Below are 26,638 nucleotides of genomic sequence, written 5' to 3'. Positions count from 1 at the left end.
AGTTTTTTGATGGTGGAGCCCTCCCGTAGGGGGAGGGCGAAACACTGCCTCCACGCATACATTTTCCACGCGAAGCGAGATTTACGTTTTTAAATTAGTTTACGTCTAATTTGAAAAAAAACGTAAAAAAACATAAACGTAAACGTAATGTAATTAGAAAAAAAAACGTAAAAAAGAACATAATGTAAACCAGAGATGGGAATTAGTTGCAACTTTTGGCTCGATTTTCTGATTGACGCCTACTGTTCCCTCTTTGCCGTTTGCATGCTAGCAATGAGTCGCCAAACGCGCTAACAACGTAACTAAGATGCGTGATACTCAGCCTCAGGAATGTCCATATCACAAATGCAACAAGATAATAAATATGGGATAAATATAGATTTCCACATCACCTGTGAGGTACTATAATATTATTGACGCGTTCTTCAACAATAGTACCTCACAGGTGATGTGGAAATCTATATTTATCCCATATTTATTATCTTGTTGCATTTGTGATATGGACATTCCTGAGGTTGAATATCGCGCATCTTAGTTACATGCGTTGTTTAATAAAATGTATTTATTTTTATTATTTTATAATATTAACTTTTTATATTTAATTAAACAGTCGTTTTTTTAATAAATTACACAAAGTACGACATAATACGACAAAATCAGAGACACAATTCCTAACAATAAACTTATTAACACAATATTTTGAATATGAGATAAAATATTTAATTATAAAATAGAATAAATTATTGTAAAAATATAATATTTTTACAATAATTATATTACATACATAAACATTAACATTGGAAGTGTGTCAGTCTGTCTTATTTTATTCGTATGTATTGGAATAAATAAATTGGGATAACTATCAATATGTATTTTCTTATAAAATCTTGAATTTTGAAAAAATGTACATATTTGAGTAAATGAATTTAATCAAAATTCAAAGTTCAAAGTGTGTGCCGTTTTCGTGTAAACATCATTGGAATCTATGGATTATTGCAACTTGTACATTATGCAGTTCTTCTGCATTAATTAAGGAACAAGCGTCAATAATTCTTTGATGCATATCCTTTTGTGTGGTGGGAGCTGTGGCGTAGACTAAATCCTTTATCCTGCCTCAAAGAAAGAAATCTAACGGCGTTAAATCTGGCGATCTTGCTGGTCATGCAATTGGTCCGCCTAATCCTATCCATGCACGCGGAAAATTTTGATTTAATATATTTACACAATTTCTAACTCGATGAGCTGGTGCGCCATCCTATTGATACCACATATGTACCACGTACATTAAGAGGAACATCTTCCAGCAGGATTGGTAAGATGTTCGTCAAGAAATTTGCATATACAAGTCCATTCAAAATAGTGTCAAAAAAATACGGACCAATTACATGGTTACCAACAATTCCACACCACACCACACATTTAACTTTCACTGGTACTGAAAAAAAATTTTGCAAAGCCAATGAGGAATTTCTGCAGACCAATATCGATAATTATGTTTATTCATCCCGCTTGTATTCGAGAATGTCGCTTCGTCTGTGAATAATATTCGTCGAAAAAAGTCTGGATTTTCTATTAATTTTTGTACGGCCCATAAATATTATAAAATATTCTGTATAAAATATTCTGCGGTTTTCAAAATCTCTTAAAGATAATTGCTGATGTTCTTCTACATGATATGGATGCAGTCGCAGACTTTGTAGTATTCTATGTGCCGAGGATTTTGATGTTTCTATTTTAAAAGAAAATCATACATATGTACAGTAAATTGCAATAATGAATAATTTAATTAAAGATTTAAACAATATTAATTTAATTTCTTGCTTAATTCACCTAATTGTAGAACTATTCGTCGTACACTCAAATGAGGATTTTCTTGAATAAGGAACCTAACAGGTTCTATCAATTCATTGATGCGACGATAACGTTCTACATTATGTCGACGTCCTGCGGCATTACTCTTGTGTTCTAATCTTTCGGCCAACCTGCGTGTAAAAAATTGAGCTAATTATGTTGTTAAAAATCAAACTTAGTAAATTACTACTCGGTTACATGGAAAGAGAAGGAACCACAAATTAAAAGGCCAAACCACTTAAATGTTTATAATTATAATATATTTAGATTAGTACATTGAGTTGAGGAAGTTGAATTTTAGAATCTTGACACATAAATACTATAAATATATTAATACATACATATGTGTCTCACTGGTCACAATCTGCACAAATAAATGCCACTTTGTCAATACAAAGAAGAAGTGCCACTTTGGCAGTGTAGAAATGAAATACCACTTTGACAGTATAGAAATGAAATGCCACTTTGGCAGTATAAGAAATGAAATGCCACTTTGGCAGTATAAATGAAATGAAATGCCATTTTGGCAATACAAATGAAATAAACGAATGCTTCTGTGTTGTCGGATCGTCCTGATATCGTTTGAGACAGCGGGATGCGGTGGGACTCGGATCCGAGGAACAGATTCCCGTGTAGACAGCCTGCAGAAGCACTTACTTACTTTTATGTTGTCTCCCTTGACAACCTGGACACATTGTCCGTGATGGTTATTTAAGAAGTGACTCTAAGTCACTTGGAATACAATTTGTTCTAACCAATATAATTAGAGTTTGGTCGATAAGTATAAATTCGGTATAAGTATAAGTTCGGTCGATAAAATAACAAGAATGACTAAACAATTTCGCTCTACTCGAGCCGAAACGACCGAAGGAATATAACTTGTAAAGACGGTCTCAAATTTGATTTTTGCGTAACAAAAAAGAAACTTGCTAATCGTCGCGACACACAAAAAGATATTTTTATCCACTTATATATGTCAGAATCCAAAAAACTCTAAGCCAGCGTTGAAAGTGGCGCCGCCTATATCCTCTTATGTTTTTAAACATTCCGCTCGCCTTCGTTAATTCTTGTTAACGAACGAATGAGACATGTCTTCATCGGTCGGAAGAAGACAGAGCTTTGCAATGAGTCTCTTTAACTCAGAAGTTTAAGTCTTTACTGTGACAACCCTTACTAAACCGTCTGAACCAGGATGGACCTTGATGACCTGACCCATGGGCCATTTCGCTGGTGGAAATCTCTCATCAATAACCAGAACCATAGATCCTTCGCTGATTGGAGAAGTTGATTGGTTCCATTTGTAGATCAAATGATATCGTTGAAGATACTCAGATGACCACCTTGACTATAGTGAATCTAACATCTTCCTTAAAAATTGCCATCTGGATAATCGAGATGACTTCTCATATTCAAGTGACGGTTCAGGTATCACGGTTGGGGTGCATCCTATTAAAGAATGGCCAGGTGTCAGAGTTGTGAGATCATCCGGATCGTCAGTCAAAAGACTCAGCGGTCTTGAATTTAGAACGGCTGTTTAATGCTTAGATTAATTTAGTTGCGGTTAATGCAAGCGTATATTCATATTTAGTTTTATTTATTATATCATAAGTCCGCCATCTATGAGAAACGCGCAAATTGTTTTATTATTCATTTGTTTTAGTTCCCTCGCGACTGCCGCGAGAAGTTTTGTTTGTGAGTCTGGTGTAAGACGGCGAGCTTTCAAGACGCTCGTCACAAGAGTGCAATAAACAGAACATTCGAGCATTTATAACAACAAAAAAGTGTAATAATTCGAACCAGCTTATATTTCCCATCATACGGAACAATGGCTTTAATTTGTATCAGAAGGGTAATCATTTCTTCATAAGTGAGTAAAGTGTCTCCAATGATCCTTTTAAGATAATACTTCATTGATTTAACTCCCACTTCCCATTTATCTCCAAAATGGGAAGCTGATTGAGGGTTAAATTTCCAAAGAGTTCCGTCCTTCGCTAATAAAGACGTCAATTGTTGAGCTTCTTTGGAAGCGGCAGCAAAAAGCCATTGAAGTTCTACATCTGCACCCTTTAGGTTAGTGCCATAGTCACTGGTAAGTGTAGCACAGACTCCTCGCCTACTTGTGAACCTTTTGTATACTGCTAAAAAGGCATCAGCGGTATAATCTGTAACCAGCTCTATGTGTACCGCAGATATGGCGAAACAAACAAAAAGGGCTGCATAGACTTTGTAAGTGCGAGCGTTTTTTCCTTTCCATGTCTTAATGATGAAAGGACCAGCATAGTCCACTCCAGCGTGTAGAAAAGATAGTGAGGGCGTGACTCTCTCGGGAGGCATTGTCCCATCATTTGCTGTGCTCTCTTTTGTCGAAATCTGGTGCATGTCACACATTTGATAATATGACGTCTAACAGAGGCTCGACCACCGATAATCTAAAACTCCTCTCTTATGAATAAAGTCGTAATCTGAGTTCCTCCATGAAGTGATCTAACAAGGAAAGGACGCGGACTTCGGGTCACCGATTTCAAAGAAATTTTTATATGGTATAGTACTCTATCAGAAGAGTACTTTAGTAAAAGGATAGGGCGCAACGCTCAGCCGTTTTCGAGAAAAATCGATTTGAAGTTCATGGCGTCCCTTATATTCCGGTCCTGTTGGATCGATTGTCGAGATGGCGGCGTAGCTCGGGCACTTAGGCCCTGAACTATCACGCTGTCGACCTGGGTTCGATCTCTGCCTATTATACTTTTTTTTCATTTATCTTATTTATTCTAGCGAATATTTATTTATTATATTAATATAATTAAATAAAATTATTTTAATTAACAATTTTGTTTTTTTTTAATTTGCACTTTCACTACTATCATATAAAAAATAAAGTAAAAAAAAACGTCTACGATTTAAATAATATTATAATTATTATTTAACACCAGAAATATTTTATTAATCATAATTTAATTTGGTGTGTAGGAATATACGTTACAGAAGGGAAGTAGTCTGAAGGGGAGCTAAAAACTGTTAGCAGTTACCTGATGTGAGAACATTAGGTATACAAATGTTATGGTTGGAGCAATAAGTAACTCAACGAAGTTGAGTGAAAAATTACATACCAAATTAAATTATGATTAATAAAGTATTTCTGGTATTAAATAATAATTATAATATTATTTAAATCGTAGACGTTTTTTTTACTTTATTTTTTATATGATAGAAGTAGTGAAAGTGCAAATTAAAAAAAAACAAAATTGTTAATTAAAATAAATTTATTTCATTATAATAATATAATGAATAAATATTCGCTAGAATAAATAAAATAAATAAATGAAAAAAAAAGTATAATAGGCAGGGATCGAACCCAAGTCGACAGCGTGATAGCCCAGAGCCTAAGTGCCCGAGCTACGCCGCCATCTCGACAATCGATCCAACAGGACCGGAATATAAGGGACGCCATAAACTTCAAATCGATTTTTCTCGAAAACGGCTGAGCGTTGCGCCCTATCCTTTTACTAAAGTACTCTTCTGATAGAGTACTATACTATATAAAAATTTCTTTGAAATCGGTGACCCGAAGTCCGCGTCCTCCCCTTGTAAGATGAGCTTCGGTTATTATGTAACCGGACGAAGCAACTTCGCGGGTAAATACCACTCCATCACTCACTGGTGTAGAATAACGCTTCTCATTTCAACGGTCGCCAGCTGATGTCGCCTCCAATCGGCAAGGATGACGATGACCTTGGTCCGGATGCCTGCCTCTCGATCAGCATTCAAAGACTCGTTCCCGCTTGCGTCGACATCCATCCTTCGCGGCTTTCGGTCCTCCAGACGGCATGATGAGGGAAGTCGGTCGCTGAAGACAGTTCTTTCCGCTATCCTTAGCCGGAATTATGCGTTAGCGTACACTGCATCCATTTTGGTTTACCACTAATTATGTTTTTATTTTCAGGTTCAACAGACACATTCAGGCATGGATTCTGCTGCTGCTTCCCTGGTAAGTATCTTTAATATTTATTATTCTCGACTATCTTTATTTTCAGGTTCACTGTGTTTATCTCGAAATATGTTTCAAGGAAGTGTTTATGGATAGGAGAAATAATAACAGACACTTCACTCATTTTTTAAATTAAAATAAAAAAATAAATTTATTAAAATAAATTAAATCAATTATTGTTATTGATTTCACAACACTTATAGTTTGTGCTGAGCACGCGTTACACAGTTTGGTTTTTACAGCGCGCACTTAAAATAACTTATTATTATTCGCGATAATCCTTTCGGATTATTCTTGCGTTCGGAATCCGTCCGATCCGACATACTAACTCACTACTTGCTATATCCTAAGTTTAGATAGACGTGCTTCTCTTGGCGGAACACGAAGGAAGCTTTCACGCTACAGCGGACTGCCGCTTATATAGTGGGGACCTCGCTGATATCCCCTCTCTTGGCTCTCTGGCTAATCATCGGTTTTTTGTTAATATAAATTTTATTTAATAATTTTTCTTAATTCTAGCTTATGGTCTACGTTAATTACGTTCTACTACGTGTTATAGACTATTGCAAATAAAATTTATATTGTTTAAATGATTTTCTGGTATTTTGCTAATCAGCTTTATTGTTGGAGATTTGTAAAACTTAAATACTTTATTAATTATGCATGGACTGCTTACAGATCATGGTGGAAAGAATATAAGGTGAGTCATTCCTATGAATGCGCAGTAGACAGCCAATCAAATTTGGCCCATTTTATGACAATCCAATATGGCTGACGGCATGCTTATGTAAAAATGGGCCAAATATGATTGGTTGACATTTCATGTCCCCTACCTGTTATGCGCAATGACTCACCTTGTATTCTTTCCACCATGTTACAGATAGTGTTACGGAATGCAGTTCATGCTTTAGAACTTAAATTTTACTCTCGTTGAGTTTATTGCTTGTTTAATGTTTTGTCAATTCTTGACAGGTTTTGGATAATTAAAATAACAGTTTGTTTATGCGATAATTACGTTATTTCTAGGTAAGTAAGAGTATTTCTTAGGTTTTAATTATGTGTTATACGGTAAGTATTTCTAATGTTATTTTAATTATAGGTTTCCTTATTCTAAGGTAAGTGAAATATTATATTATTGTATACGTGTCTTTATTCTTACACTAATATGGTTGTAGTTACATTACTAGAATATATATATGTTTATTGAATAATAAGATTAAGGTGTATATTTGGTTACATATTTCCTTGTGACTATCTTAATTCTATATACAGGGTGTCCCATTTAACTTGAGACAACTAAATATTTCAAAAAATAAGCATTGTACGAAAAAATGTCCCAAATAAACTTTTAATATTATCAAGGGGGACGTCTGCCTGTGTAAAAATTAACCCACCCCCACCGCCCCTTGGGGGTGAGGCGGGTGGCAATTTTGAAATTTCAAATGGGAACCCCCATTTTTTATTGCAGATTCGGATTTCTTGGAAAAAAATACGTAAGTTTTGTCCGAGACATTTTTTCGAATCGTGATATATGGCGCTGTAATCAGTGAAAATTAGTTTTTGCCATTTTCTCTCACCATCGGGGTGCTTTATTTCGGTAAGTCCCCTCGCCTCTCACTATTCAATTACAATAAATGCTCGAAATGATGACCTTCCATTTCGATGCATTTATTAACTCAAGCTTGGAATGCTTGTACACATGTAGAAAGGGGGGCGGTGCACTTGGACACGGTTCAATTAGACACGTTGCATTTGGACACGGTTCATTTGGACACAGAAAGTTGCGCACGGTTCAATTGGACACAGTACAATTGCGCACCGTTTACTTGCGCACTGTTCATTTGGACACAGAAAGTTGCGCGCCGTTCATTTGGACACCGTTCGTTTGGACACCGTTCGTTTGGACACCGTTCGTTTGGACACCGTTCGTTTGGACACCGTTCGTTTGGACACCGTTTGTTTGGACACCGTTCGTTTGGACACCGTTTATTTGCGCACTGTTCGTTTGGACACAGAAAGTTGCGCACTGTTCGTTTGGACACAGAAAGTTGCGCACCGTTCGTTTGGACACCGTTCGTTTGGACACCGTTCGTTTGGACACCGTTTATTTGCGCACTGTTCAGTTGTGCATCGCTCAATTGTGCGTTCGCTTGGACACGAAAAGATACATATACCATTCGTTTTGATATGTAATATATGGAAATAAATTAAGAATAATTTGTGAAAAATATAATTATACAATGTTTTTATTGAATTTTATACCGGTAAATAAACGTGAAGTGTGAAATTGTAAATATACATGTGACATTAAAGATTATTAAAGGTTACTTCCCAGAAAGTGAAATAAGACGCATGCGATATATGTGCCATTCGTTTTGATATGTAATATATGGTGAGAAATAAAGAACAATTTGTAAAAAATGTAACTAAGTGTGTTCATTTAGTGTTATACCGGTTAATAAACGTAAAGTGCGTGAAATCAAAGAAAAATGACATTGAAAGGTTAGGTTAGGTTAGATCTGTCAATGTAAAATGTAAGAAAAATTTATCGAGACATGAAAAAAAAATGTTTTATTATTTAGGTAGAAAAATGTTTTATTTTTAACAATTTCTGAACTTTTTAGCTTATAACTGCGTCAGGCATAAGCAGCATTCATATAAAATATTTATTTACATGTTACAAGAAATAAATGTTTTACAATATTTATACTTTTGAAAAAAAATACAGCACGAAATTACAGAGCAATTTACATTATTAAAAAAAGTAATAAAAGTATCTCGACATTTTGTACATTTGTACAATGTAAAATCTCTATATGTTAACTTGTATGTTAATCGTAATTACTTAGAGTAATTATATGAGCAAATTTTTATAACAGTACGTTTCTGAGAAAATATGAACGGTTTTCTCTAATAAGACGTAATGAAGAAATGAATGCGAAATTGTGTGTTGCCAATCAACTTGTAGCTAAATATTCGCAACGATCGGATATAATAAATAGTAATCATCCCAGCTATGACAGTCAGATATAACGGTACATTTCATCGATTACATATGAATTAATTTGTGCAAATGTGTGAGATACCAAACGTTCTCTACTTATATTCAAATGAAAACGAAGCACTGATACTAAATATATAAAATGCGGCACACTATATTTTAAATATTTATTTAAACAATAGTTTAAAGTGAAAAATAAGAATTGAAATATCTTTGGCTCAAGAAACATACATTTGCAGAAATTAAATCTGTATCTTCATATAAATGACCTATATTACTTAGAAGTATAAAACTATCACAACACTTAGTACATATTCGTAACAGTATTACAGAAAAAAGTAAAAGTATCTTTGGCATCTTATAGCTTTGCACAAATTGGAATCTCTAATTACGTTATATGCGAAAGATACATTTTTCTTAGAATATAAAATGCTGCCATTTCTATAATGATACGTCTTTTGAAAGATATAACTCATAGTCATTCTTACTCATAGTTATAAACAGGAAAAAAATTAAAAAATTTGACGTCATCCATCAATTTGTAGCTAAATGTTCAATGCGATTGGATAAAATAAATTGTACGTACCATTATAGCAAAGACATTCCGGTACATTTAATTGATATCAACTTCTCAACTCTACTTATATTTAGGTAATAATCTCTGGTATTATATATAAAATACATACAATAAGTCAGGTACTTTGCCTTATTTGGTTAAGGCTGTATAATAGTATAAAATAAAATCACAGTTTCATACTATATGTAACAAAAAAAGAATAAAAACATTCATATATCTTTGACGCAAGAAACATACATTTACAGAAATTGAATGTCTGTATCTGATTATAAATTATACCTATATTTTGACTTAAAATAAATCTGAAAAAAGCTGAAATTTCTATAATCTATACATCTTTCAAAATATACAAACTATTATTCTGAGGGTGATCCTACAACGCAAATTGTCGCCTGATTGTCAGTCAATACAAAGTATTTTTCAGTTAAAGCCATTATTAAGTTGTCATTCTTCGCGATAAAAACCGAAATTTTCAATGCACTGTAGAACCACTCTGTAGACAAATAGAAAAAAGTGTAACGTGTTTAGCACTTATTATCGGAGAAAAGAATCGAACTTTTATCTATCTTATTAAAGTAAGTTATTAACTCCGCTTGCAACAATGTATAATCAATCTATAGATGTGTATATATGTATATATATATATATATATATATATATATATATATATATATATATATATATATATCTTTCCAAAGTAAAATTACACAAACATCTATCTCTATCACAGAATCTTTTTGTCATCAATATTGATATCATTCGAGTAATATTGATATCAGTGTTTTTGAAACTTAAATTCTCGAAACTCATCAAGTAATATTAATATCAGCAATTTTGAAGTTTAAATTTTTTACGTGGATAGATATAAATGTTTTATGTAGATAGATATGAATGTTTTATGGTTTTCTAATTCTTACGTAATTATCATATGTTACGTTACATATCGGACATCGATCGGCTTCTAAATGTTCGATGCATAAAAAGCAACAAGCCAAATGACCGCAAGGTATAAAAGCATGTGTACGCTCGTTTACAAGACACACAGTACATATGTTTTTCGTACATTCTTCTTCTGATGCAGTTTAATATCGTCCTTCAGTTTCTAATCCAAAGAATAAATATGATTTACTTAATTTAAATATAAATATTCATCTTCCAGTACTTTCTATATATTTTATTTTTATTAGAAAAAGAAAATGTTAATATTAAGTATATGAATATTTGTCGGAGTTAACAAATCTTATTTTATTTTAATTCTGCATCAGTAGAATGCTGTGAAATAATTACCTTGCTGCAATTAAATTAAATTCTTATTCTGCGACGTTTTTTTGATGATTCTTTTGATGATATTTTTATTTCTTCCTTTGATACTTTATCTATCCTTTGTAAAATCACCTTTAACTCTGGTAATTTTAAGATATCTTGTTTTTGTGTGTTTTCGTGTTCTCTATTAAAGTTTTCTGTTAACAAATATGATACTATAGTAATATATTTATTATAATAATATGATAGCGATATATATTTTTTAAAAACATAAAATCCCGCATAGAAAAATTTGGTTATATATGTCCAAATTTTTCTATGTAGGATCTGAAATTTGTGTTACTGTAATTGCAAAATTTATTTTTAATATAAACAAATATATACATCTTAGATGTACAAAAAAGATTGTATTATAATTTGTGTTTGTAAGGGAATATAAATAATGATATGTTTAATATGAATATATATACAATAACTTATTATATATCCGTTATCAATTTTGATGTATAAAAACATTAATTTTATAAGATCAATAACAGTCAAATACTAAATCCAAAAAAAAAACAAAATTGTTATCTAGTAGAATTGTTATAAATTTATATAATATATGTTATGTTATTCAGTTGTAAAAGTAATAAAAATAAATTTAATGGAGTATATTATTTCATTTTATTCAAACCACTGTATTTCACTTTTTTAAAAAGTATGATGCTTGCAAATGTAATATTAAAATTTACATGTTTACCTTTATCAGTGTTTAACACATTATTTTGTCTTCTTTTGTGATATTTTGTACGTGAATGATTCATTTCCTCATAATTTAATGTTTGTAATGGTGTTTTCCTTTTTGTATTAATTTTTGTGTCATCTTCTATATTATGCAGTGTATTTGATTTTGTTTCTAAATACACATGATCATATTCTTCATCAAATGTTGAATTAGGTATGTTATCTTTTGTAAAAATATAATTTTTATATTAAATTTAAATATATATCCATACAATCAAGATATTTAACATTTTTATTTCGTATATATTAAATATTTTAAGAATATAATATCTTTACAAGATAAAGTTTTTTTTGTATATATTTATTTAGATGAATTTAAATCAGAGGGTAGTATTTTTCCACTTTGCAAAAGCTTCAAATATCAAATTTTATTAATTACTAATAATAGACATACCATTAGAAAGTAATTTATCCTTTATCATATTTTCATATTTGTCGTTGAAAAAACGTAAGAAATTGTTGAGATCCAACCTAAAAAGAATAAAAAAATACTTTTACTATGTATTGCATATATACTACTATGTATTACATATGTAGAAATAAAAAAGAAACATATAAAAATATTAAATTTACAATATAAATGCAGGATGCTGAAAATGGAAATTAATATCTTCATTTTATGTTCAGTCGCAAATTTAGTCGTTTTTAATGAAAATTATTTAACACAAAATTGAAAATATTGATATTCATTTTTAATTAATCTTTACGAAAAATCAATCTAAAAGTAATCTTATAAATAGAATCACACATTTATCTGTTCTTTTAGATACATCAATTTTTCTTGTAATTATCTGATGTAAAAAAATGTAAGATTACGTAAATTGTTATTTTTTAAATAGCTGTTTTTTTCAAAGCTTTTATTTAAAAAATGATAGGAATCAATAGATATAAATAGTACACAATAGGTTTTCAAAAATATACTGCTTATATACAAAAAAGTAATTGAAAAAACGACAATAAATTAAATTTTTTTATAAATAAAGCTATTCTGTGTGCTTTTATAAGTCGACTTTCTTCTCATTTAAAAAATTTATATTATATCGATTCTCAAAAGTCTCGAATCTCGATGCGGATTATTTCTCGCTGTCAAGTCAATTTCATATCTAACAGCTTTTGATTATCGCGTCAATTTATGAATTGTTAAAATTAAAGTCTGTTTTAGTCTTTGCATAATACATTATATAATGTATAATCAATTCGCTATTAATGTGTTATGCAAAGATTAAAAATTGCGAAAGAAAACGTTGATGAAAGATTATGTGTTATAGAATTTTATATAAACTAACCTGCCTGTTGCAAAATAGTTTTGCATTTTTAATATTTTATTATCTCGGTTTCTGTTTTTAATAGTTGTATAATGCCCAGTAGTTTCGGTTGTTTTTAAACGTTTCAGTTTTATTTCTTCGTCAGTTATTGATATTCGCAGATTATCTGTAAGCATATTATTTTGTCAAAGTTTGTTTACTTTATATATAAAATGGAAAAAAAATATTAATAAGAACATTACCTAAGAAACTCCAGACGTTTTCATGAGATTTACTGAATTTTCTTCCTGCTATGTTATGGAAAGTTTCTGTTATATTATTTGTCCTTACAGGACAATCATAAACGCTGACTTTTGATGCTAGTGGTAACCAAGTTTTGCGTACATATGTTAAAAAATCATTAACAGCAGGATATTCATGAGAAATTTGATCGACTTCAAATTGTATAAAGGAAAGTGCTTCCTCAAAACAATCAGAAGGAACCAATGCCATACTCATAGTCATTGATAAAATGTTTCTTGGTGCATCCATTAAGCCTAATCGCCGCCAATGACGCAAAAGTGCCTGTAAGTGAATATTTATGTATTATAATAACTGGTTTATGTAAATAATATAGAATAAACATAAAAAATAAATTATGTAAAATTATAATGCACACTTGATTATAGTGAAACCAACACCCATGTGCTGCTGCTGCTGGAAATTGTTCATTTATCACTTTCATGGCTGCTGTCTCATAGTCGCTCATTATAAATTTTACATTATGTTGAAGCATTGGCACTAACTCTAGAATTTTGTTCCAAATAGCTCTGTACATATTACTAGAACGACTTTCACACAGGATAAAGATCATAGCAATACCCTGCAAAATAAACAAATTACAGTATTCCTATTATAATTAAACAATGAATAAGAGTATGGGATAAAGCATCAATTGATATTGTTCAAATCATGATTTTATTGTTTTTTAAAGAAAAAACATATTTAAAAGGCTCATAGATTTATTATAAAGAATAAGAGGAATCATATACTTTTATATAATTTATAACTTCATAATATACATATAAAATAAATATTAAATTATATTTTTTTAAAACTACTTTTTTTAAACTTGACATTTTCTATGTCTATATTATAAAAGAATAAAATTAGTATTTATTAATAAAATAAATTAACTTATATTACAACTTTTTTATACTATTTTTTTTTATGATTTATTGAGTAATATTATACATATGCAATATTTTAACTAGTGATAATTCATGTTATAATATATTTTTATTACTTACTACATTCATATATCGAGTATGTAGTGTATACATTTGATTCATTAATGGTACACGTGGAACAATCTGCAAGGTTAACATTATTTAAATGTATTACTTTTAACCTCTTAAATAGTAGACTTGTGTGTATTAATAATGATACTCGGTATAAACTGTGAGGATGACGAGTCAGTAGTTGGATATTCTTTTATAATAATTAATTTGTTAAAACTTTATGATCACTCATCCATACATGACTTTTATATACAACTAATTTTATTGCATTGATAATGGTTGCGTACTTGACCGAAACATCTACAGTTTTTAACATCAAAAATTTAATAAATGAACATTAAGAGTTTTAACAAATTAATTATTACAAAAGAACATCCAATTCTGGCTCGTTATCCTCACAGTTTACACCGAGTATCGTTATATATTATTTTTATTGTATACATATACATATACATATACATATATAGAAACAATATACTGTGTGTGTATTATAAGATATACAAACTTACATTAAATGTGCCATCGACATAAAGTTCTGTTGATTTTTGTAATTCTTGCAATAGCTCATTACTTGTAAATATTAATGCTTTTTTTCCATCGCTGCAAGTTACATTTCCTTTGTAAAATTTTTCAAGAGGTTGGTGAGTTGATAAATTCGTAGCAAGAGTCTCCATATCTTTTGGTAAAGTTGGGCGAAGTTTGATTCTTTCACGGTACAATGTAGTTTTCAATGTTGCATATGATAATGTTGTGGCTGCTTCAGGATATCTATATTACAAACAAATATCTGTATTACAACAAATATAAGTTACAAGCAACAATAATAAATTCTTATATTAATTACAGAATTAAAATTGATATCTCAAGAAAGAGTGTATGTAATATCTATGATTCATGTTTTAACAAATCTATGATTCATATTTAAAGTCAAATGAAAGCGTACAAAATTCAGAAATAAATTGAACAAGTAGGTAGTATAGACATTATATGGTATGTACAATATTTCTTCAAATGTTCTCTAATTTGTTCTCATTAACTAGTATTTGTGAGAAATGATCTTATTTAGAGCAAAATTATTTGTAAACAAATTATTCGTTTTTCTGCAAAAAATTCGTATATTTGATCCTTAATTTTATTTAATTTTGTTTAACTTCTTTGTAGAATATACACATATATTTATATAAGACATAAAATGTCATTATTTAATCGTACTAAATTTACCAAAAAAAGAAACAATAGCAGAAAACATTACACAAATAACAATCAATAAAATCATTATATTAATCAATTCTTAAAAACTTCTGTTTCCTACTTTAATATGTAAATAAAAATTGTCAATCTTCATGACTATTCAAATAAAATAATAAAAAATGAATATTATAATCATCTTTGTAGTATTTATAATATTAATGTTAATAAAATTTAAAAACTTACATTACAAATCAACAAATAAATTATTTATACTATATATTTTATAAAAATATTTTAAATTGTAAGAAGCCAATATAAAATAGATATACTGTATTTAAAACTTTAAGCTCATAAAAATATGTTGAGCATTTGAAAAAAAAAACTTAGGTTTGTTAAAACATGAATTGAATGAAAGTAACCATACATAGGGTGTTCGTCTAATTATTCGGACAAATATCTCATAACTGATTGAAGTAACGAAAATAAAGGAAATATGGTTTTTAGTCCCCAATAAAATGTACATAAAATTTTTTTTAACTTGTGACCTTTTTGAGTTTTAAAGGTCACCATTGTTTTTTTTAAGTTGAATCATCATAATTTTCTTATATAAATCGATTTCTTATCACATTCTGTATAAAAAGTTATAAGGGTATAATAGAAAAAAAAAAAAAATAGTTTACAAGATATTTTATATCTTAGTTTGATCTATTTTGTCATAAAATACAAAATACCTAAAAAAAACATTTAATTTTTGAGAAGCTTAATACTTTTATGCACTAAATAATGAGACAAATCAATTGGTGCAAAAAATACAGTTGCTTTAAAAAAAATATGTAATTTGCAACATGCAGTTGCATACTTTTTTTAAAAACAACTGTTTTTTTTTACACAATTAATTGATTCCTCATTATTCTGTGCATTAAGGTATTAAGATAAGATTACCGAAAATTAAATATTTTTCGAGATATTTTATATTTTATAAAAAATATGTCAAACTAAGATATAAAATATCTCGTAAATTATTCATTTTTTGTTCATTACATCCGCATCCTTATAATTTTTTACACAGAATGTGAATGGATTTATATAAAAAAAATTAATTTATAAAAAAAATTGGTGGTTTAATTTAAAAAAACAATAAGACCTTTACACACACACACACACACACACACACACACACACAATATAATAAGAGAAGTAAGAGTTATTTCTTTATAGGATATTAATAGGGCATACATTGTGGAACAAAGAAAAGCATTAAATAATAGCAGAAATGTAAAATTTAGATACATTTAAAAAAGCTTAAAAACTTGTTAAAAAAAAGTACAATAAATAAATCTCTTTTAAAAAGTTCAAGATGAAGGTAATGAATAGGAAGATGCAGAAAAAACAACAGAAATTAAAAAAGAAAAACCAGTCAAAGAAAATTGGGGAACAAATTTAAAAAGATCTAAAAGAATATGTAATACACCAGATTGACATATAGATTGTATACTTATACAATATTACTATAATCTTTAATTTAGAAAAAGAAAAATGTAATCAAACAAGAAAAAATCTCCAAAAAAAAATATTTAGAGTACATATAAAATTGAAGATATTAATGAATTAAAAGAAAAAAATATCATTACACAAGTGGATTTTCAGGATTAAAAATGAATGATAGGAAATGCAAGGGAGATACTTGTAGTAAAAAGTTAAACAACATAAATAGATCAATAAAAAATTTTTAGTCCTGTGATTGAAACGAGGAGTCAACCACTGTAGCAATCATTGTACATTTTTTAAATGTACAGTAATATATATATATATATATATATATATATATATATATATAAACATATAGACAATCACAATGCAATAGCATTAAAAATAGAGTGCTAGTCAAACATCTAAAATAGATGTTAAATTCAGATTCATATATAAATTTATTAAAAATAAAGTAATAAAACTAAAATATTGTTCAAGAAATGTTAGCAGATATTTTAATTAATCCATTAAATTCTGCAAAATTTGTTAAATTAAAAAAAAAATTATTATGCAAATAACACAAAATTAAGAAAGAGTGTTAAAATAAGAATCAAGTTAAAGTAATTTTGTGCAAATTTTATAAACAAAGTAGTGCGCGCGCGTGCATACACACACACACACACACACACACACGCGCGCGCGCGCACGCACTCGCGCACGCACGCACGCACACGCACACACACTATTTATATATATATATATATAATGTTCTGAAAAATATACTAAAACTTGAAAAATACTTACTTTCTGCAGACACTATCAAATATTTCTTTCAATGGTAAAGATGTATCTCGACAAAGTTGCAGCATTTCTTGTTTCATGATAAAATGCCTTACTTTCCATTTTATTGGAACATGAGTATGATCTTGAACTAAATGTATTTTGCCATCTTTATCAACTTTAAGGGTACCAAAACAATTCGTAGATCGACGAGTATTACATCTCAAAATATTTGGATTACGAGAATCCTTGTTATAAGTATAATCATCATAAACGTAAATTATTGTACCAGATTTCCTCCCATTTATTTCCTCCATCTAAAAAATAATTAAAAAACGTTAAAATTAATAATATAATTTAAAAAAGTAGAATTAGAAATTGCTGGATAATAATGTTATATTAAAATTACTAACAGTTTTGCTATACATAAGCATTTCTCACAAATTTTTAGAATGTCACAGAATTCATTTATGGCATACATATCTGTACTACTATTAATAAGCATCTCCTTAAATGCACTCATAGATATAAACAATACTTCACTCACACTATATACAGATGCTCTGTACTCAATTAATATGTATTTTTTAAATGCAAAAACTATTAAGTGTTACTATTTATTTTCAAAATTAACACATAGTTTTTTCATTAAAATTACAAAATAAGCTATTTTCTTTTAAAAGTATAGTACAATACATAAAATATAATAAAATTTGGAATAGCATAACTTCTTTCCACATAAGCTGAATTTACATTACAGTATATAGAATAATATTCGACTATTATCGAATATTATCTATAATATTTTGCAATTTATTCAGAATCTGTTTTATGCTTAGCAAGCTATATTAAACTGAAATTAGCCATATGCTGATTAAATATTTCATATAAATAAATATATATAACGGCAAAACTAATTTCTTAAGAAAAAGTTATTGTTTATGAATATGTACGTGATACTTCAAACTAGAATTGAATACATTAATACATAGCAAGTAAAAAATTTTTCCTTTAAGTACTATTTTACTTACATTTGTAACGGAATGTTGACAACAGGCAAAAATACGCTTGGATAAGAACAATGTAAAAAAATATTTCGGTATATTTGATATTCTTCTGTAACTTAGAGTTACAACACGAGCACGGTAATTATAACAAAAGCGGTATTACGACAAGAGCATCTCAAGCACATATAACGACATACGCGAGCATAATATATATATAATATATAATATAGATTTAAGGTTATGTACCGCAGAAAAACATCGCAAGAAACATGCACGCATACGCTGCATTTATCAGATACAACGTTGGCACGTTATAACAAAAGCGATTTTACGACAAAAGCACATCAGACATGTAACAACACGAGCTCGTGGAAGATTGGCCGCGTTCAGCAGAACAACTGCTGAATTGTCGTCTAGTCATCACTTAACGTTGATTTGTTGGTTCTAAAAGTAAGAGCCAATCACGTTCGATTGCTACCAAGCGATTTGGGTTGCGTTCCGTTTTGCGCATAGCACGCATCGTTCGCATCGCTAATGCTTAGCGCATTGGCTGCGTTTCGTTTCATTATGCGCATGATACATGCTTTGAAACGGAACGATATTGAACGCATTAGAAGCGGAAAATCAAAATGGATTCCACAATAAATGTAATGATACTCTGCGTTTCTTCAATGAAGACTGGGAATTCGATCAATGACTCTTCCATTATGACTCTTCCTATTTTGACACTTTTTATAATATCGCTATCAATCGCCATATGCAATTACGCAATCGCATGGAACGCATAAACTGCTGCAACTCAAACTTGAAGTAGCTGATGCGTGTATTATGCGCTGCAGGTGGTGGGAATCTAGGGAATTCTAAGCGCTGTTCATGCGCGCATTGAGTGAAACGGAACGTTTTCTATGTAATTCGTGCGCATAATGTGCGAAACGGAACGCAACCATGTTCTGCTGAACGCGCCCATTGTACATGGCATGGCAAAAAGCGCACAAATATGGCGTGGCTCCGAAGGTTCTCCCCTCTTGCGGCTTGCGCACAAAAAAAAGTGGGAAATTAGCGTGCATGCTCATATACGCATTTATTACATGCAGTGATGCCAATTCGAGCTCGCTGGTACCATTGGTACCGTAGTGGAGGGGATACCCATGGTACCAGCGAGCTCGAATTGGCATCATGATTACATGCTTAGACCGATATTCATTTTTCAATATTATTAGTCACATTTAGCAGATATAACAGTTGTATATCAAATAGTATATTGCAATCACAAATAATATTTACTGATTACTGTGTTTCAACTGTTGACTCTGCTAAATGCGACCAATGTACTGCAAAGCTAGTCCTACATTGGTTGTTAAATTATTGTAACATCGAGATGCCGGCTCATTTTTTTTGTTATATATACGCCCAAAAGAATTTCGAAAAAGCTATGCAGATAATGCGTTTTTAAGTCAGTCTTATAGATACGGTATGTTTTTACTAACTTTTTCCCTTAATAAGAAATAATTTTTAATATTTGATTAAATGCGTTATATACCAAATATAAAAGTAAATATAAATATTTCCATCTTTTCTTCTATGTTTAAATTGTTCCTTCTGTTCCATCTGTAAACATATTTTATCTTTATTAGAATATATAAATTTATACTTTTTAAAATAGATTTTCTTAAATAAAATAATAAAAATAAAATTAAATGTGTTGCTTTTAACATAATCTATTTAAAAAATGTTAAAAATGAATATTTTTTTTAAAATTGAAATACTCTTTGGCAATGTACAGAACATAAGTACAAGTTTAACATTTTTTTAACATATGATGAATATATATAGCAAAAAAAATTTTTTCAAGATATACAAAAAGCATAAGCTTCCAATTCCATTTTCATATATCGCTCATTTGCTGCAACAATGACATAATTCAAAATTTGCTAACTTTGAGTCACTCATATAGAAAAGAACAGATTTTGCTTGTTACTAGTAGAACAAAAGTGAAATATTAAATATCTCTATGAGAAAGTTGCTTCACTGTAATATAAAAATTATAATAAATTGTAACATTGAAACTTATTTTCTGGAAAATCATTACTTCTTAATTATATCACTGTTGTGACAAATTGTTGAGTCACTGTTGTTGCAAATTAGCGATACGTTGTTAAAAATAGAGATAAAGAGAAATTTATTTTCTTCATACTTACATAACGTGATAAACATTTCCCACATATGACATTTTACGCAATTATATGCTGGCAAGGCACCATCTATGCGAAATTGCAGTCGTTCCATGCAATACTTGCAATATACATGGCCACAATTCAATGCTTCTATATCCCCATTTAATATTATGTAACATTTGCTACATACTGGGGGAGTATTTACTGAAATTAAAAATACGTTTAATTTATCATAATAATTTAAATTAATAATTAAAATTTTTAAACAGTTAAAGAAGACTTACTGTTGTTGGAAATTGTTCCGCATGATAAGCACGGCCACATACACTCTCCCAGCATATATAATGAGCAGGTGTGTACTCTTAATTCTGTAGGATAAGATTCTCTTAAAATGAAAGCTAAACGTTTCATTTCATTGTACACCGTTTCACGAAACGGTCGTATATTATTATTAATTTCAATTATTTCATCTTCCATTAGATGTACAAATTTGCACACTCTATTGCCGTTGCATGATTCGTTATTACAGGCTATGATTTTATGATACATTTTACAAGGCTTTCTATAACACACGCGTATCATATAATCACGACAAATCATTTTTGCAATTAAAACTTATATTTTTGGAATAAAAGAACGACAATAGCAAAAATAATAATAGACAGAAAATAACGACAATAGCGAAATGTACGACACAAGCAAATATAACCTATACCAAAGTTGCATGCCGATAGTACTATGAACATTATAATATATAGACCACGCGTTGCATGGTCGATTTCATAAAGCCCGTATCAGACTAAAGATTAGAAGATTGAAATTGCGAATTAGAAATTGTAATTTAGCCAATTAGTATAAAGAAATAATAAGAGCTGAGTGAAGTAAATAAAACGTATTGAATAAAGTGTTGTGCAAGGGTTCTTTCGAGATGCGATGTCCCTGAGCGCGCGAAATTCTGACAAGCTGATTGGTAAACTTTAAGCCTTTCCCATTCAAATACTATAGTAGCCTCGACATTTTGGTATTAAGATTTTCGTCTCCAAATGATCTCAGGAATCTGCCATTAACGGGTGATACGGTAAGTCTGGGACACCCTGTATAACAGTATTAGGTTGCTTTATACTAATTAATCAAATTACAATCTCCAATTCATAATCACAATTTTTTAATCTTTAGTCTGACATGCACTTAAAGTCTGTTCCTTTGGCAGAACTGGTTGTATTAATACACAGTTTATACTTTTTTCTCCCTTTGCTAAGAAATCATTATATTTGAGTTATGTCAATGTTATAGGAAACTGCTAAGTTTCACTATAGTAGCAAATAAATGATATTTTATTGAAAGCAGAAATATAGCTTCTGCACACAGGACGCAGTAAAGGCCTATCCAGACAAACTTGCATAGTCGCATAAACATATACATAAGGAAATTGATTGGTCCATAAGCAAATGCATAAGGAAATGGACCAATCAATTTTCTTATGCATATGTTTATGCGACAATGTAAGTTTGTCTGGATAAGCTCTAACGCTTGCTGTGCAGCAAGAAGCGACGTGATAACCGAACCGTGATAATCGCTCTTATGGAAATATTGTAAATTGATTAGCTATCGCTTTGTCTTTTGTCGCGCGGCAAGCGTTGCCGTTTTGTGTGCAAAAGTCAATAAATATTGTTTGTTCGTATCGCGTGCCCCAACATGTTTTTACTCGCTCAAATGCGCTTTAATTTGTTTGTTCAATCAATTGGAACGCGTTAACCAATTGGAAGCGGGTAAGAGCGTGTTAGAGCATGTAAAAACATTGCGATGCGAACAAACCTAAAAGATGGCTCTTTGTAGTTTGCTGCAACAATAATATAACGCAAAAATGATGATTTCTCAAAGGTTATTGCACACAAAAAAGGTTTTAGTATTAATCGTAAAAAATAAGCAAATCAACCAATCACACTGAGCAATTAAGATTGCGCTCGCGTTATTGCTCACTATGATTGGTCGATTCGTTTATTTCTTACGGATAATGCTAAAATTTTTTTACGTGCAATGGCCTTTAGCAAGAAGAGAAAAAAATTATTAACTGTGTACTAATGCAGCCAATTCAGTCAAAAAGAACAAACTTATAAAATTGGCCATGCAACGCGTGGTCTATATTACATCTATGGTGCTACCGGAATATGACATATTGTAGCGTATGTTGCATATTGTTGATATAACATTTTCGCTCTTGTCGTTTTCGCTTTTGTTGTTTTCGCTTTTATTGTTTTCGTTATTAATTATTGTCGTTTTTTTGCTTTTGTGCAAATATTGTGAGAATATTTCGGAAATATATTTTATTTTTATTTTGTTTTATATATTAGGTGTTAGATATGTCATTTTATGGCTTAAAACAAGGTAATTATAGCTTTTATATTATTCATAAAATTTTATATTTTATAACACATTATATAGTGATTTATGTTACTTCATAAAATAATACACCAAAAATTTTTCAGAAAATGTCTTGCAGAAAGCTTTCTGTCCAAAACCGAATTGCGCTGATTTGAATTGTGGCTTTGTTCACTCATATAAATACTGTTATGAATACCAAAATACAAAGTGTCCCAGACAGAATTGCCCGTACCTACATTGCACTAGCATTGAGCAATTTCGATACACAGTGACGGGTAAAGCGACAGACAATCTAAAAAAAGAAGTTGGCCGAACGTTACAAAGTGTGAACATATGCGGCGATTTCAAAAAAAATTTATGTAAACGAGCGATTTGTAATCGTCGACATATTCGTCATGATACACAGCCGCTTGAGTGTCCGATATGTCAAGAAACAATTGTAACAAAAACTTTTGGTGCGGCGACTTGCGGACATATATTTTGTTATAACTGTGCCTTACAATTTATAAGTCCTGATGAGGAAGGAATTAGCATAAAATGTCGAATATGTGAGCTACACGTAAAGTACAAAAAATTTATATGAACTTCAAGTATAATCTTTTATCAATACTATTTTTGTCCTTTTTTTGCGTTTATGTACTTTGTATATACTGTTTATGTAAGAAACAGTTATTTGCACAAATTAAATATTCAAAAGAAATATATAATATTGAGAATATATGTTCTACATATCATATCTAAACTATTTTTTTCTTATTGTATTATTTTCTTTGTATTATTTAATATAAAAATTAAGAATACAATACAGTAATATATATTATATCTATTCAAAAGATGTTTTGTATATTCAAAGCATAAGTTTTTTGATACTGCACAAATCTTATAAAAACTTTACGTCTAAATCTTTGTATTCAAATTTAATATTTACGAAACAAGATATTTGAAATATGCAAAAAGCATCTTATTGTTATGGTTCTAGATAAAGAAATACAGAATTAGATAACAATAAAGAATAATTTCTTCAATGTTTAGTTAAATGCATAACATAAGAGTTAAAGTTACATTATGTAAGTATGAAAAAAATAATAAAATTTCATCGTATAAAGAAATAAAAAACTTCCAGAGTTATCGCAAGGTTACTTTTGCTTTTTGTTCACTTCCTAATCTGTGTATCAATATAATCTGTTTCAGATTAATTTTTATTCTTCTTCAGTGTACATAGAACACATTCTTATGTCTTACCTTTGATTTTCGCCTAAATTTCATAGTCAGTCTCTTACTTGGTTTGAAGTGATGAGTTAGATAAGGTAAAGGGAAAGATTCTAAATAGGCTAAAATGGAAAGAAAAAGAAAAAAAGGAAAAATTAAAGACAAAACAATAGAATTAGGATAAGAAGAGGATAAGAAGAGGAATTTTAAGAAAGAGAAAGAGTAAGGGTAACATACAGAATAGAAGTAGAAGGAAATAGGAGTGCAATAAGAAACAAAGAGCCAATTTAAGTATTTAGATAGTGAAAAATTTAATATGAAATAAATATTATATAAGAACTAGTCGATTAAATGCAATAGATGAATACATGTAAATAATAGGTATAATTGGTAAAATAAGATAAAGATTGTAAAGTAAAAGAAAGAAAATGTAATAAAAATACAAACAAGTAAAGTAAGTAAATAGTAGAAGTAAACAAAAATGTTAATAGTAAATAGTAAGAAAATAATAGCAATAAAAGAATGTACTTAAAGTTTATATAAATTCTCTGTACGTTACATGTAACCTACACATTGGACATTGTATAATTATTTTTTCGTCATTACTTATAAATTGTAAGGCACAGTTGTAACAAAATATGTCCGCACGTCGCAGCACCAAAAGTTTTCATTGTAATTGTTTCTCGACATATCGGACACTCAAGCGGCTGTGTATCAGGACGAATATGTCGACGATTACAAATCGCTCGTTTACATACATTTTTTTAAAAATCGCCGCATATGTTCACGCTTTGTAACGTTCGGCCAACTTCTCTTTTTAAATTGTCTGTTGCTTTACCCGTCACTGTGTATCGAAATTGCTCGACGCTGGTGCAATGTAGGTACGGGCAATTCTGTCTAGAACACTTTGTATTTTGGTATTCATAACAATATTTATATGAGTGAACAAAGCCACAATCCAAATCATCGCAATTGGGTTTTCGACAAGCTTTCTGCACATTTTCTGAAACATTTTTGGTGTATTATTTTATGAAATAATATTAATCAATATACTATATAATGTGTTATAAAATATAAAATTTTATGAATAATATAAAGTACCTACGTTGTTTTAAGCGATAAAATGACATATCTGACAACCAATATATAAAACAAAATGAAAATTAAACAACAAAAGCGAAAACGACGAGCGAAAATACTACAGAAGCGAAAATACTACAGAAGCAATATACAACACATGCTACAACAATGTCATATTCTGGATTCTGGACTCGGGAATACGTAACCCATAGACGTAATAATATATAGACCATGCGTTGCATGGCCAATTTCATAAGGTCTGTTCTTTTTGGCTGAATTGGCTGCATTAGTAAATAGTTTATACTTTATTCTCCCCTTGCTAAGAAATCATCATTTTTGCGTTATATTATTGTTGTAGCAAACCACAAAGCCACATCTTTTAGGTTTGTTTGCGTCGGAATGTTCTTACATGCTTTAACACGCTCTTACCCGCTTCTAATTGATTAACGCGTTTCAATTGATTGAACAAATAAATTGAAGCGCATTTAAGCAAGTAGGAACATGTTGGGGCACGCGATACGAACAAACCATATTTATTGACTCTTGCACACAAAACGACAACGCTTGCCGCGCGGCAAAAGACAACGCGGTCGCTAATCAATTTACAATACTTCCATAAAGCCCGTATCAGACGACGCATTGAAGATTGAGATTGAAGATTGAAGATTGGGAATTGACCAATTAGGAAGAAGCAATATTTGTTTGCGATATATGTGCTTGAAATGTTCTAGTCGTAATACCGCTTTTCTTATAACTACCGTGCTCGCCTTGTATGTGATAAATGCAGTACATACAATGTGCTCGATTTTCGCGATTTTTCCGCGGTACGTAACTTCTAATCTTGTCACAACTAAAACAAAACCGTATTGTTTTATCTTTCAAAAAATTGTCGTATATATTAAACCTTTCAAAAAAACCTGTCATATATATTATCAAGAGATATATTAAAACCTTTAAAAAAAAACTTGTATATATTAAAATTTTCAAAAAAGCTATTATATATACTTTCTACAAAAAAATATGATATCAGGAAATGGCACCAAGTGGGACTAAAATATTTAAAAAATAAAAATATTTAATTAAAAAATAAAAAAATATAAAAAATTTAATCAAAATAAAAAGATATTTATTAAAAAACGCAAAAAAACTTGGCGCTGCTACAGTAAACTACATGTTAATTTCATTGCTTTATAATACTTTGTGGTCACGCTTGAAACGTCATAGATGACGTCATTGCGACCGCGTCGAGCTCACGACGTCCGTGGTTCAAACGTGGGTCGTCGTAATCTTAGCTATTTTCGCGCGTGTTTTTAAACTAGAATGTTCGTGGTGTT

General features: G+C 30.2%; 2 protein-coding genes, 1 long non-coding RNA gene and 1 pseudogene across 7 annotated transcripts in view; 2 read left to right on the top strand and 2 right to left on the bottom strand.

Annotated features, from left to right (window-relative positions):
* Positions 1-26,638, top strand: part of LOC137001163 (uncharacterized) — a 299,895-nt gene that overhangs the window by 195,672 nt on the left and 77,585 nt on the right. The window lies entirely within an intron of this gene.
* Positions 974-1,632, bottom strand: LOC137001089 (uncharacterized; annotated as a pseudogene).
* On the bottom strand, positions 9,110-22,140 carry LOC137000946 (uncharacterized). Of its 5 annotated transcripts, none has more exons than XM_067358525.1 (13): positions 20,918-22,140; positions 20,658-20,837; positions 18,484-20,067; positions 17,477-17,769; positions 14,521-14,779; positions 14,021-14,083; positions 13,390-13,593; positions 12,974-13,295; positions 12,753-12,897; positions 11,861-11,937; positions 11,423-11,629; positions 10,702-10,874; positions 9,110-10,579 (listed from the first exon to the last, which is right to left on the bottom strand). In XM_067358525.1, exons 4-12 carry the CDS (start codon positions 17,767-17,769, stop codon positions 10,717-10,719), a joined length of 1,728 nt encoding a protein of 575 aa, XP_067214626.1. In that variant the 5' UTR covers positions 18,484-20,067; positions 20,658-20,837; positions 20,918-22,140; the 3' UTR covers positions 9,110-10,579; positions 10,702-10,716. The 5 variants fall into 5 exon arrangements, with proteins under 5 accessions (XP_067214626.1, XP_067214627.1, XP_067214628.1 ...); XM_067358526.1 differs by having other exon boundaries at positions 9,110-10,516; XM_067358527.1 differs by having other exon boundaries at positions 11,423-11,578.
* On the top strand, positions 22,740-23,534 carry LOC137000947 (uncharacterized). The gene is made up of 2 exons (XR_010891089.1): positions 22,740-22,816; positions 22,985-23,534. It is a non-coding gene; the product is annotated as an uncharacterized lncRNA (long non-coding RNA).

This window comes from Linepithema humile, chromosome 7 (genome assembly GCF_040581485.1).
Source record: "Linepithema humile isolate Giens D197 chromosome 7, Lhum_UNIL_v1.0, whole genome shotgun sequence".
Classification (NCBI taxonomy): Eukaryota; Metazoa; Arthropoda; class Insecta; order Hymenoptera; family Formicidae; genus Linepithema; species Linepithema humile.
This window is presented reverse-complemented; position numbering and strand designations above follow the sequence as displayed.